General features: G+C 40.7%; 1 protein-coding gene across 1 annotated transcript; it reads right to left on the minus strand.

The window, feature by feature from the left end:
• Positions 1–2: 2 nt before the first annotated feature.
• Positions 3–15,628, minus strand: LOC134002002 (E3 ubiquitin-protein ligase MARCHF6). Its single transcript, XM_062441239.1, has 25 exons — positions 15,280–15,628; positions 14,454–14,553; positions 11,809–11,882; positions 11,391–11,534; positions 10,703–10,775; positions 10,313–10,481; positions 9,951–10,140; positions 8,417–8,478; positions 8,266–8,298; positions 8,094–8,145; positions 7,930–7,988; positions 7,750–7,830; positions 7,568–7,636; positions 7,201–7,275; positions 6,002–6,136; positions 4,670–4,890; positions 4,215–4,352; positions 3,867–4,089; positions 2,987–3,056; positions 2,580–2,761; positions 2,051–2,185; positions 1,854–1,943; positions 1,099–1,231; positions 644–779; positions 3–556 (listed from the first exon to the last, which is right to left on the minus strand). The coding sequence occupies exons 1-25, from the start codon at positions 15,296–15,298 to the stop codon at positions 469–471; spliced, it is 2,751 nt and encodes a 916-aa protein (XP_062297223.1). The 5' UTR covers positions 15,299–15,628; the 3' UTR covers positions 3–468.
• Positions 15,629–16,369: the final 741 nt, after the last annotated feature.

A 16,369-nucleotide genomic window follows, 5' to 3' on the forward strand; every position in this document is an offset into this window, starting at 1 on the left:
TAAATTGTCAGTTTGATTTAATAAATTATACATACACTTTTAAGATGTACAATGGTCATTGCATTAATCCATATGTCCTTTTTTTTTTAAGACAAAGTCTGCGTTCAAAGTATTTACACATGTACAATTATCAGGCAGCACTTTACAAAGCAAGGCATGAACGACAATACAGATGTTGAGCTTCAAATCAAACCTCTAACCCTCACCCTCCTGCCCACTCCGTTTCTCTGAGGGGATTATGTCGCTGTCCCATGATTATAATACATTTTCCCCAACCCACCTTGAATGGGCATAAAAGGGAATTCAAAAACTTCAACGACATCCTTCAAATCCACCAAGATCCACAGGGGATTCAAAAAGACTGAGTTGAAAATCAAAAAGGTTGGGGTGGAGGAGGTGGATGGTGTGGGCGGGCAGGATGTACGCAGGGCAACAGGTGCAAAATGTGGTGATGTGTGACACAAAAATCTACTCTGCGACAGGGTTGGGGGGCGGGACCGAGCTCGTTCTTCCAGCTTTCCGTTCATAGTTGACAAGTCTTTGGCCAACCAGGTACCTGCAAAGACAGAGATTATTATGATAAGTTATAAAATTATAAACACATGATGCTTTCTGTCGGTGTACTACGCTACAACAGCCTTACTTGTCGTTCTTGATGTGTTCATAAAGGCGTTTAAATTGTCGGATTTGGAAGGACAGGATGCCAATAAGCGAGACCACCATCAAGAGGAACGGGTAGATTCTCCTCTGCATTAAAATCTCCATCTCTGGGGTCACTCCTGTTGAAATAACACACTTCAGTTACACATCGTTAAACTGAAACAGTCACTGCAACAAAAAACAATGAGGAAATGTTATGCCACTTGATAACTTGAACGAAAACGCTTGAAAATGTCAGTGCTCTAAGTGGATTGAAGTGGACCGTGCCTGTGCTTCATTCCTTTCCCTTTGCAATTGAGATTGTATTACTCAACTCTATTTGTCAGTGCGTCTGTTTTGGCCTCAGACTCAATATATGAAACTAAAAAGCCAACAGAGAAAATGGAAAGTTTGAACAAATGAGCTGTCTAACTGATCCACCTGAGCTCAGACACTTACCCACAGCAGGCACCACCCCAGCAGCGATCACATATGGCACACACAAAGACAGCAGCAGGACTGAAATGACCGGGGCTGCCAGTTTACGGATGATAAACTGGAGATCGATGTTGCGAATACCATTTGCATAAACCTAAGAAGAAAGATAAGACTTAGTATAGAATTTAATGAATCACCATTCAGAAATTACTGTTTTTATCCCTCTCTCACACAGCCTCATAAGATTCAGTTGTTAAAGCTGCAGTTGGTGACTTTGAGGAGAGAGAGGACTTAGCATCAAATTTGAAAAAGTACAACTTTCACATCCCTCCCCCTCCCTCTCCGCTGCACTCCTGCCCTGCCTCCAAAGTCCCTCCCCAAGAGGAGGCTGACGTGTGCGTGCCAGCATGCGACCATGGATGTGCCGTGTATGCTGTTGTTGGTAACGGAGGTATAGGTAGTTTTGTCCTCGCTGATGGTTGTTGCTGCGCCATAACAGTCTCTACACTCCTGAAGCCGCTCTCCCGAGCTGAGGAGGAAGGGGGAGGGGGCTGTGTGTGTGAGCAGTGATTGACAGCTGTCAGACACTCCATCAGACACCATCCTGGCTCTGATTGGTTCTTTTTGTCCGGTTGCAGATTACTAGTTTTATGTAATGCTGTCTTTACATAGTGACAGTCTTAGCAAATATGACAAAAAGTTACTTTTATAAGACTTACCAACTGCAGCTTTAATTGAATTCATGCATTTGCCTGTAATACAAATCCAAAACCCACCTGCTCAATTACAGTCTTCAGCCACCACTGAGGACCCATGAGAGTGATGGCAGCAATGATTTTGGCATGAAGCACTCCAAGAGCCCAGTCCTGTAGAAAACAGAGATAAACATCAACGTAAGGAGAGTTGCTTCATGATTCACAGATACTTTTTGTAGAGAGTGATGGCAAAAAGACAGACAGACACACAATCATACCTGCCAGGGGTAGAAGAGGGGTGTTTGGTCCAGAGGAACCCTGAGTGGAGCCACAATGACCAGTTCAAACAACAGGCCCAGCAGCAGCGGAATTACTCCAGCAACCAGCAGAGCTACAACCAGGGTCTTCAGGATCTACACAGAAATATTGACGATAGACAGTTTAATTTATTGTTACACCCCTCCTTGTTTTCTATGCATACTGAATATATTTTAATTCCTGCCACACTACTGGGCTGTGTCAGCAAAACAAATGATGGAAACAAGTACAGTAGTTCAGATTTTATCTCCTTTTTATGGCACCAAATGTTTTCCTTAATTAGGACAAAACTGTTGCAGCACTAAAAAGGTTGATCATTTTAGGGGCTACAATGTGGATGCAGGAAAATGCGGATATTGGCTACAAAATGTACTTAGACAGAAAGCAACCACTTAACCAAAATGTCACATTCAGATGGAATTTAATGGTTCTGCTCTGCTTCCCAATGTTGGTGTTTGCCAACAGTGGAGGCTGCTTACTAATGCCTACCATGAGTGTCCACTCCTGGACTTTATTCACGATGACAGTGCGTCCCTGGGGCATCCAGGCCAGCAGCACAGTGACTCCGCGGATTGACAGCCAGCAGACATACAGGCCGCATGCTGCTGTGTACAGCTCGTGGATTTTGGAGCTTCCTGTCCAGAAGGACATCAGCCAACGCCCAGTGAACACTGAAACACATGTGAAAAATAATAATATATGACCCCACTATTTCTAATTGTGCATTGGTCCTCGGGTCTGGTTGAGGAAAAAATAAATGACTATTTGAGTTTAAAATAGAACAGTTTAAACAGCAGACATGCATACACATAAATGCACCCTTCAATTATGGTTTGGGTGTCAGTAAGTCAGTGGAAAATGGACGGCTGGTGGTGTTGGATGACTCCATGTCTCACCTGGTAGAGTTAGGCACACCAGACTGGCCACCAGCAGAGTGATGCACATAAATGCTATCAGCAGCACAATCTGGAGAAAGGAGGACAGACGTTTTAGAATAAATGCTTCATGTTGGGACACAATGGACACACTAAAAACAAAAAAAAACCTTTGTAATGTGTACGACTATAATAACCATGTCCACAAATGTTGAGACCCAGGCCTTTTACATAAAGGAAGAGGAGTGTATGTAGACATTTGGGGGGTGCTTTGTGTATCACATTTTGAAATTCTAAGGCAGTAGAGAAGCAAAAACTCAGTATCACTGAGAGTTGAGTTATATGGCCTCACTAAGTGGTACCTAGGGCGTTGGCACGTTTCTAAATTTGTGTGGGAAACCAAAAATAGCAGGCAGCTGTAGTAGATCTAAAGAAGAGGCTGTATAAAAATAAAGAAAGCTTCTGTTTTATAATCAGTTCTGAATTATATTACGATATTCAGATGAACTTAACATAGTGAATTATCACTTCAAGAGTTAATATCTTTCTTTATCTCTCCTGCCTGCAAACAAACCCATGTGAGGTTTAAGGTAACTATAAATTAAGAGGGTGTTGCCTGTTTGACTGAGCTTGCAGTTGCCTTGAAGTTTTTTGTGTGTGTAGTTTTACAGGCTACAGTCACCATGTTGTTACTCATTAAGAAAAAAAAAACTGGCAAAGTTCAAACATCAGCCAGAATGACAAAAATATAAACTGTAATAAAAGATTCTTGTCACTGGAAAACAGAAGAAGCCGTATGAACAAAAGGAGAAAAAAAATCACAATAATATAACATATAATTTGGCAGAGCCTGCTCCAGAAACTACAGTAATATGTGTTCAGAACTACAAGACTGTCTCACCCTGAACGGGAAGCGAAGAGGACGGTGGTACGGCTGGAAACCCACTGGTCCACCTTGTTGCAGGATGGCCTGGTGGGCTGCATGGAGCCCCTCACCAACAGCTGGGGCCGGGTTGTTATTGTTGTTATGGTGACCAGGGGGTGGGTTGTTGTTGTTATTATTGTTCACAGGCTGGTTGGCATCATTGTCATCCTGCTCTCCGAGGAGGTAGGAGTGGAGATCTCTGTGGAGGGAAAGTGTTGGAGGAAGAGTAAGAAAATGTGAGGGGAAAAAAAACCCAATGAAACTAACTTGTTAGGTTCAAATGTGAAAAGTGCATTGAAGCAGGTCACTGGCTTTTTTACTCACAGTAAATATCCTGCACTGACTGTCCAGGCTCTAACTAGGCCTTTTAGCCACTGACGAGTGTGTCCCTGCTCCAGTAGAGCCGGCAGCACAACCTGAAGTAACAATAGCTCCAAAGACAGCTCACTGACTGGGGCATCGCTAAGGGAGAAGAGGTGGACAAAAGGCATTTCAACAGACTGTCAAATAGTTGCACGTAACAGTTTTTTGTGGTTGTGACTTTGCTCTCAGTTAAATTGACAAAATCAAATTAAGTGTGTGTTTCCACTTATGTCTTTGCTCATTCATTCACACTGGCAATATAATCAATATCTCCTCTTTAGCTTAATATGTGCTGTGGCAAGACATTGTGGTTGTCTGGCATAAAGAGGGAGTGTCTCACACCACTTCAGGGAGACAAAGCAGCAGGTTTCATGCAGTCAAATGCTGAGTAACCTATAACTTAATCTGGTGCTTACCTGTAGAGCATGACGTTGTATGGGAGGAAGGTGGGCAGCAGTAGTTTAATTAGCCTGATGGGCAGCCACAGCATGAGCAACACTATAGAGCCAAACACCACCACAGACAGGATGAACCGCCGCAGGTGTCTGTAGATAGGTAAGTGAATCATTTCCTGCACTGGGTTAAAATCTGGGTCATTGAGGTTTCTCAGAAACCACAGCACTCCAGGTCTCAGCACCTGATAGACAAATTACATAAGTTAGCATCAGATTGTTTTCATCAGCAAAAATACAGTTGAGTAATTTACACCTGGTTTCTCTAAGGGCGCACTCACACTAGGCAATCGTACCGTGCCCAAGCACGTTTGCCCACTAAAGTCCGGATTATTTGGCGTTTGTACTGTGCTTGAGTACGGTACACTTCCCTGGTACGGTACGCTTGGAAGAGGTGTGCTTGAGCACGGTACACTTGGTCACGCATGCGCACTAGGGATTAATATTTTTCCCGAAAATAAGACATTTTAAATCCCGGGAAAAGAAGCCAATCAATGATTTTTAAAAGGCAACACTAGCTGAGCCCTGGTCAATTCAAGCAAAACTAAATGCCACGCGGAGACACTATGCATATATGGGTTCCCAATCCGACCATTTTTTGTGTATTATTTTATCATTATTAAGGCAAAAGAACTCAATTTATGTCGACATTATAATGAATAGGCTATAGGCTTAATATTAGTTTGCATCCAACGTGCTGCGTGGACTTCATTACATCTGCTGCATGGCTGCTACCACAATTGTGTAATGGTAAGTTTATTGTCTGTGACTATGACCCTCATAAAAGTAATATTTTACAAATCTGCATTATATAAACTAACGAAATTCATTAAAGTAAGTCATTTGGCGACTTCTAAGTCATTAAACTAAGTCTTACTTTGACTGGCGTAAAGAGTTGAATCAGTACGTCTGCTTTTACTAGTCTTTTTTATACAACTATCTAGTACTGCATACTACACAGGCATGATTCAGAAGAACAAGCTTGCACTTTTTAATCATCGTGCGTTGTGTTAATTGATCGGCTGTGTTGTGTTTTACCGGCACACAGCACGTGAACACACACCTGTGCATGTTTTATGAGAGTAAACTGTCTATATGTTTTTGCGCAACGTGTGTGTCGGAGGCAACCGTGCTTGAGTACACTTGGGTTTGAGTAATGTGAGTGCGGGCCAGCGGGGGACAGGGGAGGGGGGACATTCGTGCTTCAGCACGGTATGGAACAACTGGCCCTAGTGTGAGTGCGCCCTAAATCACTACCCAAGAAAGCAAAAGTGAAGTTTGTCATAATGATCTTACCTCTCTCAGGAGGAGGATGAAAGAAGCAAAGTAGAAAACGTAGACCATCCCCACGAGCCAGTGCAGGAACATGGTGGTACCAGGTGCTGATTTAAAACTCAACTCTCTGTCTTTCAGTGATGCATCAAACATCTCCTGCAAGACGAGGAAAGTAAAAGTAAAATATTACGCACAGATAATGCTTTCTGATGAATGACTGCACAGATGGCTTTATGATAAATCACAGTGAAATGTACAGTGAATACCATTTGCATATGCCATATGCTCAACATAAAATGAGAAGAAACTCAATAATTTGAACAGACTACACAGAGGATAAAGGATTCCTTCATTGCTACTCAAACCTAAGTCCAGATTGTTTTCTTGTGTAATTCCTGTTGTTTCTATTTCTGCCTTAAAATAGAGTGGACATTTTAGACATTCTACATATTTATTCCAGCTTTTAAAAACAGCCCTGTTGCAAAGATAAACTACCTTTGTTATTAAGAGACTTTACAAGCTGCTAAATAATACAGATAGCCTCTTCCACACAGTTCATTTTCAGCCAATTTAAATTCATTTCACAAGTGAACAGCTGTAGAGCAGGAGGCAAAAGGTTACCTTCTGCTGTGTTAGCTGGTGCACCTGTTCAGAAGTAGGTTGATTGACTCAAGACAGGGGAAACGCATATCTATTGGCTTACACTGAGCAGCACAGGGTGGTGGGCTTGGGTCGGCTGGAGGGTTAGAGGGACTTGCTTCTGTGCTACCTGCAGACTCATGTTAGCTGCAGCACAGAGGCATGTGCAACTCTCTCCAGACATTCAGAACAATTTGTTTTCTATTTTTATGCATCAATGCATACAGGAACAGTGAGCAACACCATCTGCTTTTGTGTCTGTGCCACACAGCGCTGTTTAAAGCCACTTCAAGCATCTATGTTTAGAAGGATAGCTTGTACAGTGACACTGGATGAATCCTTAAAGACTGCTTGAAAAAAGGATACTATTTAATAACAGTATTTGACTAAATAAAATAAGGTACAATATCTTTTGGAAATTATGTGAAATTTAAAATAACCCTGTTATCACTATGGTCCTAATTACAACAGTTTGGTAAAAACATGTGAGAAGCTGGGTTTTCAAAAACAAAAGCAACAATGATATATCAGAGTAATACTTTCATACTGAAACCACAGACAGGAGAACAAGAGAGTCTTACTAAAGAGCAGATGTCGAGCCACCAGCCACAGATCAGTGGAAAAACACCAATCTCCACAACAACCAGCAGAGAGACCTGTAATTGAAGCAGTTTTTCAGTAACACTTTACACCTTTTTATCATGATCTAGTCTGATGCTGCAAAAGACTGTCTGTGGGCGTTCTATAAACGCGGCCTGTTAGCATATTGGATTTATCTTGATTACTGTATTAAATTCTTTCCATCCCACAGTTTCTGTGATTGTAAATAAAATATGATTCAGTGTTATTTTCTGGAGATGAATCTCAGGGAAATAATAAGTCTGTGAGCGTTTCCACCAAAGACTGTGCTTACATGTAACACAAAAGAGAAATTCTTTGCAGTGTTACCTTGACAACAATGTAGCAGACTCCCAGGAGACGTCGGGATCGCTGGAACCTGACCAGAGCTGCCAGTCCCTAAAACACAGCAGTTAAGGATCGACACCACATGTATGCACTAAACTGCATCAGATATTAATTGGATTAAATGCTACATTTCAGGGATATGATGTTGTCAGTTGGAAGGATACATGACAGAGGATGAGCGTCATGGCCAGCAGTATGTAGCCCACAATAGTTGTAATTAAGCCTTCGAAGTGGGAAGCCTGGACCTAAAGAAAAATGTTAAGAGGCAGTCAAAAATTTAAAGCACATAATTTAAGCGAATCAGTATTATAAAAATAATGTTGAGCTGATTAAAGCAGTCTTACATATTCCTCGAAGCCAAGACCCACGACAGAGAAGTGCCCAATGTGGTAGGGACAAAATGCTGAATCAGAAAGGGGGGAGAAAGGAAAACATTTAACTTCTCCTCTTTCATAAATTCAGACTGACGAATGCAATCACACACATAGATATGTGTCAATCTACTCACCAAAGACCAGGATGAAGAGTGTGTTAAGGGACACTACCCAAAACACGTGCTCCTACAACACAAAGACATGGGAGTCATCAAGTAATACAGCTTTAAATGTGCATGATATTAAAAATATTTTTAATGTAATAAAAAACAAACACAACTGGCAATTATGCATATCAACACTTACCAGAAATACCAGTGAACCATCCAGGCCGAGCATCTGAGCGGGAAATAAAAAGTATTTCAAGTGAGTGGATTTGTAATAAATATAGCAAAACCAACTATAGTGTTTTGTGTGCAATGATTGGGGTGTTTGGAGATCAGTAATGTCATGTTACCCTTTCCCAGGTGAGCTCCTCTGCCGCTCTGTCCCACTCCAAAGCGTTCCAATTCATGTCATCTGCAGAGAAAGATATCAACTTTAAATAGAAGCAAAGATTACTACATTTATAACAGCCAGTAGTTTAAAAATATCTACATCACCATCATAATCCTACCAATGCCATTGTCAAAATAGATTTAACCTGTATTTTTCTGCATGTCAGATATGGCAATATCCCAGTACACAATATCTGAAGGACAACACGGTGTTTGTTTGGGGAAATATTTTTTAAATTTGGATTCATCTTTTGGCAACAGAGCAGAAAAAACATTAATCAGAAGACACTTACTGTTACATTATTAATGTTATTCTGGAAAAAAAAGTGTGAGCTCTGATGTGCAAAGCAGCCTATTCTGAAGCTTTTCCACTGCATTTATTTAGCTGTGACACCCCACAGCTAAATGAATGCATAATACAATCACAATTCATTATCAACTCTTTTTGCCTAGCCTGCAGCAAAAATCCGTCCATTAATCATGGTAGAACTAAACAAATGAGTGAGATATGAGCACTAAGGGTTGCTTTCTGACATGTCATTATATCATTCTCAAATTAATGTTGATGCCCTGGCAAATTGTTAACAAATGAGACCATGGTGGAAACAATTTGTATGCTCTAATGGCAACTGTAATGTTTATTCTAGTGTTTCTCAAAATTAAGACTGCATTCTCAGAAACCCTGTTGTTTTCTGTTAAGAACAGATGCTGCTCCAACAGAGAATTTGATTTTTAATGAAGGAAAATAAAGTTTGAAAACTCTGGCTTCAGGTCTGACCAAAATGACAACTGCTAGACCTGCCTGAGAAAAGCCAACAGTAAACTCTGTTATTGTGCTTAAAGGTATACTATGCAAGATTTTCCTTAAAACAAACAAACAAACAAAGTATTGACTCAAAGAAAATAATCCCTCATCACTTATGACCCACTACAAGTGTGTGACAGTGTATTTATCTGCAGAGTCTCTGCTGTGTTCGGGACGCTTCTGGGCATCACCTTTGGGCAATGGTTGTTAATCCCGGAGCCAATAAGAGCACACTGTATGTGAGGTTGGGAATTGTAGTGACCGTGTTACATCACTGTCACTGTCTGTCTCTTCTGTTCTGGTCTCTGTCATGGATGTATAAAGAGCTGCAGGTCTGTGCGTCTATTGACTGAGGGCGGAGCTGAGCTACACACACAAAAAGCAGAGAGGCCACAGCTCCACATTGGCGGCACCTTCCTTCGGGCTTGTACGGAGGTGTGGGCTTGTTTATTTGTTCTTTAGAACGTAACCAGCGTGAAACAATCCGAAAATAACATTTTATTTATCTCATTCACAGCTTTATTCTTGACAGCGCCACTTGCTGTCACTCTTTAGCTTGTTTCTGCTTGTCTTTCTCTCTCTCAACTTTGAATGATGTGTTGACAGATATCAACCGACAAATCCTGCTCAGTAGACGTTTAATTTAAATCAATACGTGACTGAATAAAAGCCCTTTTTCAAACTCCAACCTTGCGCTCCATTGTTGGGGTCTGCATCTTCAGCAGCTGCTCCCTCCTCTTCTTCCAGCTCGGGGTCATCACCCTGGTCTGGGGGGACATCAGGGGGTTCAGGCTCTGCCTCATTCTGGGCTGGTGGATCAGCAGGGGCTGGTTGGGCTGCAGGCGGATCATCAGCTGCTCCCTGACCTGCAGCTTGTGCCTGAGGGTGAGGGAACCGGAGGCATGTGTAATAGACAATAACAGACAGATTGATCTGTAAAGAAAATGATTGTTTGTTGCAGTCCTACCCCACATGGAAACTAGACAGATTTGCAAATGTTGTCTTCTTGATATTGGTAAATGCCTCACTGGCCATCATTCAAGTAATGTACCTCATTGGCTTGTCCGGCTGCATTTGGATGTGGTGGTTGGTGCTGCTCTAACCACTGGGGAGCCCCACCATGGACTATCTGTTCTCTGAGCCAGACCAGGCTTATAAATGCACACAGGGTGCAGGTAACCACAAAGCAGCCCTGTAGACAATCAGCCAGCAGGTTCTCTCTGCAGGAGCACAAAGAAAACACAAACTTATTAAACATATGAACATACTGGCACAACACTCGCATGGTCTTTAAAAACTAAGTCTCTGGAAGGAACATTGAAAGAGAACATATTTTAAATTATCTATATCACATTTCAGATAAACCTACTTTCATTACATTTGACATATATTTTGAATATTAGTGCATGTAGTGCTGGTGAACGCTGGTAGCATCACTCACGTAGAGAGCATGTCCAATGGCAGTGTCAAAAGTGAGCTCACAGAGCCGGTAAAAAGACACTTGTAGATGCGACCTGACACAGAGACACAAGATAAGTCAAATAAATGTCATTCTGCACATGCTGAATAATGTTTACAAAATGCTGCGGTATAACAACTTACATAATATGAGAATTAAACAGATTTAGCCTACGTTTTTTTTGAAAAACATTGAGTACTGAAGGGCATTTACATATCTTTGGAACACACACAGCGTTGCTGGTTATGGAATGGTAGCAAAGCAGTAATTCTCCTGATCACGTTAAACCAAAACAATGAGCTAATAAGTAAAGCTTATGTCATGGTCCTATTACACGTCATGGTCATTTCTTCAGTAACTGTATTATAAGCTGTGTGCACTGTGTCACCCTAATGGGAAAGAAAACTGGATAAGGAGAAATACTTAAGCGGTCAACATGTGGTAAATATCTACTTTTAAACCTATGAAACAAACTGATCTGGTGAAGTCGATAAAACTATGATCCTTCATTGATTTGATGAATCTATTCATGACGGAAAGATACAGACATGGAGTTTAACATGTTTAAGATGCTTATTTAAACAGTGCAGCAACTAAAATGAATTGTACAAAAGGTTTAATCCAGTATTTGGTAGTGTTAAATACACGTTCTTCGACATATACTACTTACATGCAGTGAGAGGAACCACACCGAGCCATGCAAAGGCCACCAGTGTGTAATGGAACCAGTAGCGGATGGCTGTGCCCACACTGGTTAGCAGGCCGGCACAAATGTCCTGAATGGGCAGACGTGAAGGCATGTCTGGGGAGTAAACTGAAGGGAAAACAAGGAGAAAGTGAAGCAGAGATATTCAAATTCTCTTTTCTGTCTAATCATTTCCTGTTTATATTGCTGTTAGCTATTTGTCCAATTCAAAATAACAGTGTAGTAACAAAAGAAATGACTTGAGAAATAAAACTGTCACACATACTGTAAAAGCCTATTATAAAAAGGAGAACCATATGGCCCCATCTGTGAGGCTTGTTTAGGAAAATTGAGGCGGTTTAGTTAATTACAATAGATGATGCATTCAACCACCTGTACTTACTTGGTGTGAAAGCAAACCGGTGCTTGCATAATTCACAGTACTCCTTCCTGCTGTGCTTCAGCCACTGAACCAAACTGCAAAACAGCATTTAGAAGGTGCACATTAGAGCAAAATTCAACAACTCAATGCATGTGCTGGCCGAGTATCTGTATATTTTTTTCTCAGGGTGAAGATATGACCAGTTTCTTTAGGAATTACAATCAAGTGGTTTGTAATTTTGCCTCTAAGAATTTATGGAGAGACACCAGAGCAATGAAAATCATCCACTTTAAAACCACAACAAACATAAAAATAGAGGAATATGTGTGTGTGTGTGTGTGTGTGTGTGTGTGTGTGTGTGTGTGTGTGTGTGTGTGTGTGTGTGTGTGTGTGTGTGTGTGTGTGTGTGTGTGTGTGTGTGTGTGTGGTCACATTTGAAATTTCAGTTGTGGTTTGGTAGAACGATTTGTAATATTTGGATTTTTCTGGTCAATAATTAAAACATTTTCACTCTCTAAAACGTCTACCTTCTGTGTTGGAGATTTAAACATCACAAACTTATGTTAATGTTGACTCAGCATGATTCATAGAGACCGGTTCTACTACGACACCAGGATATAGAATGACGAGGAAACAGGCACAACTCTGGTGACCTCTCATAGACCTCTGGACCCAACATACACCGACTGTGAGCACTTATCATGTTTCAGTAAAACAGCCGCTCTGTGATTCACAACTAAAAAGGGCGTATCCATTATTCCTGAACTACTTTGTGCTTGTATGTTAACCGCAATAACACCGTTCATACTTGCTGTCACATACTGTATGTAAGACCGTGGTATTAACAGCTGGGTTATGTAAGAGAGGCATTACACCATGTGATTCCAACACATACAGTTTTACTGACTGACAGACCGTGGTTATAGTCCAACTCTGAGTTCATCTTCCAGGCTCTCACTCCTTCATGGTTTAGTTTGTAAAAGTTATATCAAGCAACAGCTGGGCTATCTTTGGGAATCTTGCCACATGATGTAGAGGTACAGCTCAAAACATATTGTAACACACAACACACAACAACAACTGTGAGTTGTTTGTAAAATACGCCAAATCCCCCAATTTAGCCCAAATTATGAATTGTTTCCTGAATTTCCAATAACTTAACCTTCACCTCTTGTACCTCTTGTAAAACATATTTTATTACAAGTAGAAACTGAAAACAATCTGCTCATATACAAACAAGACTGGTTTACGCTAAGTACCAGATAGGCTGAAACTGAATTTTTCCTAATACACATTGTGCACCCTGATGTGAGAAGGTCAGTATCTGCCATTTCCGCAGGACTCAGCTGCCCACATCAAACATGGCTGATATCTGTGGTGCTTCCCTGATTATGTTAATCTGTTACTGGGATGTTGCTGTGAGTTTTGTCTGCATTTATTCGTAAGCAACCTCAGACAAATAAGACAAACATAACTTAACTCATACACTGAGTACTCTACACCATCCAGACACAATAAATTGTTATTCTAAACTTTATGGGGTGACTGTAAACTAATATGGATGCAGATTGAGGTGCAACAATTACTACAGAACAATCCAGGCCTGGCCTTTGCTTCTGCGCGGGGTATTTTCCATCCACCTGACCCTCTTGTTACCAGTGACGCTCACACACACACACACACACACACACACACACACACAGAACAAATGAGAACACAGTACAATCTCCAAAACACCTGCAGGGGGCTGGTAATGTTTTCAATATGCCAATAGCAGACCTGCCACAGGCCAGTAATCTGGGATACAATACAACCTGGATGGGATAGAGGATGAACCTGTTCTGCATCTTTTCATGATTCTTCTGTAACATTTGCTATCAAGCCGCCCACTATTGAGCGATTACAATACACAACCTATTCACCAAGCTAGCCAATTACTTTGCAAACACCCTGTAAAAACCAAACCTCAAGTCTCTTACAAAAAGGAAATTCCTGCTGGATTTTCTCATCAAGTGAGAGTATTTTTACTGCACTGAAGTAATCTGATTATAACTCCCTTTGATCAGTAATTTTATTACAGAAACATCAGTGTAAACAAAAATTCTAGTTTCTTTTTTTAGACAATGAGATTAAAAAATAACCTAAAGATTTTTTTTTTTTTTTTTTAAACCCAAAACGAACATATCGTCTGAACTGGGTGTCTTACTGACATTTTTTGATAATGTGCATAGAGCCAGGACAGGAATAACCATGTTGGAGATGAATGTTGTGGAAATTTGGTACACATTATACGGTGTTGTATTAGCAACAACCCATTACAACACTTCATAACTATGTATATGATTATAACATAAAGTTAAACAAATGCAACAAGTTAAACACAGTGAGTGAATAACTCATATTACTGTTTCTGGTCTTTAACTGAAAAACTAAAGATGATGTGACCCTGTGGAGAAAAGGGGGCGTGACACCATTTTAATAATGACAGCCGTCAAAGGGAAAAAGACACTCAAACACAGCTAACTTTCAATGACAGCCTGATATCCACCTCAGGGCCTCACAGTAGATCTAAACATGATCTAACATGAATACCGGCCTTTCATAAGAATGCTTAGGCCTACTCAACTTTTGGCACATTTTACCATGTACTCATAACTGGCACTTACCATTCCTGGTGGATGAACTTGATACTGCCAGTGCAGACACAGGGATGGTACAGGGGTTTGTCTTGGGTCCCCTCGGAGCGGCACACACGACAAATATCCGCTGATGGGCACACACACACACACACACACACACACACACACACACACACACACACACACACACACACACACACACACACACACACACACACACACAAACCATGTGGATGAGTATATCGTGAGCATACTAAAAGTGGGTGACAATGTGAGTTTTCTTTATGACAGTTAATATTATGAATTATGCTTGTGTACACACATTTGATTACATTCACACCTTATTTAGGGATAGTTTGATTAATTGTATTGAATATCGATTTATGCATTTGTTTCTTTGACTGTACTGCAGAAATCCATGACTTGAATGGAGACAACTGGATAACTTAATTGCGATGAATCTGTCAAGAAAAATCACAAAACCATGAAAACGATCATGTTAGCTACTCTATTAAGCAAGATCCTCATACTTGACTGAGTACAACGAGAAACTTCCCTCATCTATGTAACGTTATCTATACATATGACGACACCAGTAGTAACTTCTGGTCCTTTCTATGCTCTCTGCTACATTACTGCCTCACAATATATGCCATAATATGCAGGTCTGCGTTTTGCTGCCTTCTCTCGTCTTTTTGAATTCACCTCAGACCACATTTACAGGCTATTTAGCTAAGCTACTCAAGCTCAGTTTACTAGCAGGCCAGCTCAGCAGCAGCAGGCTTGGCTGCCGGTGATGTGCTAATTAACTCTAGTTAGCTGAGAAGCAACGGTGAGAGACATTTCTGTTTACCTTCTTCAGCAGTATCCATGTTGGTCGGCTAAGCACCGGTCACCGTTTCTTCCAGGAGTACCGTGTACAGTGAACCCATCCACGACACAGACAATATCGTTTAGCTAGCTAACTTAGCTAGCGAGACGAGTAGTAACTTATATCCTTACAGGTCGGATGCATTGACAATCATAAAATGGTTTCCCCTGCGACTGAACTCCAGCGCTCGCTACGTTGTGTCCCTTTTCACATCCAACTTGTGTTCGCTGCTACGGTTTTATTTTTATTTTATACGGTGTATCTTAAATGTAAAAATAAACCTAAAAAACGTTACATCCTCCGCGTATCTGTAATGACAGTTTAGACCTCGGAGATAAATGGCTAGCTAAGCTCGCTATACGCATGCGCCGACGTCACAGGTAACAGTTTTATTTACGTCAGCAGTTCAAGCTTTACGGCAGGGAAACTTCCACAACAACCGTCACGTGGTTGTGACGTGGATTTATTAAGAGCTCTTATAATACATTCATGTTGTAATACTGCTACTACTACTACTACTACTACTACTACCACTGATGATGATATAATAACAATAATAATAATAATTAATAATAATGCTACTGCTACAACTTATACTATTACTACTGCTACTATTACTACTACTACTACTACAACATCACTTTCATTCTTGGAAAGTGATGTTTCCTAACATTAGCAGGAATGTTTAGACTGAATTTAAAAATTCATATAAATATTTTACATAATTCATCCACAATTTTAGACTAAATGTTTACCCCTACATGTTACTTCTGCAAGAAGGAGATTGAGGGAGATTGATTTTTTTTCCATTTATTTTATGTCTACACTCATGCAAGGAACATTTTGACTCAAATGTCCTTATTAATGTGGGAGACTCATAACGTCTTGGTCCCTGTTACAGAAAGTATGGTCTTATTTTTGAATGTAGAATCTAACAACAATGAAGTTGATAACTTGATACATTTTCTATGTCTTTTGGGCAAACATATTCACAAATCCAGATTTCCTCCGTTTCTTCCAAACAAGAACTCTAGTCTGCATGGTATCTAAAAAAAAACAAAAAAACAACTTT

Source organism: Scomber scombrus, chromosome 20, assembly GCF_963691925.1.
Source record: "Scomber scombrus chromosome 20, fScoSco1.1, whole genome shotgun sequence".
NCBI classification, from domain to species: domain Eukaryota; kingdom Metazoa; phylum Chordata; class Actinopteri; order Scombriformes; family Scombridae; genus Scomber; species Scomber scombrus.

Bases quoted from the DNA above. Each gene is read 5' to 3' on its own strand.
- LOC134002002 (XM_062441239.1), bottom strand. The intron at 6,137-7,200 runs GTAAGACTCTCT...CTCGTCTTGCAG, and splicing joins GGCTCGACATCTGCTCTTTA to GAGATGTTTGATGCATCACT. The intron at 1,232-1,853 runs GTGGGTTTTGGA...CTTTCTTCTTAG, and splicing joins TGAAGACTGTAATTGAGCAG to GTTTATGCAAATGGTATTCG.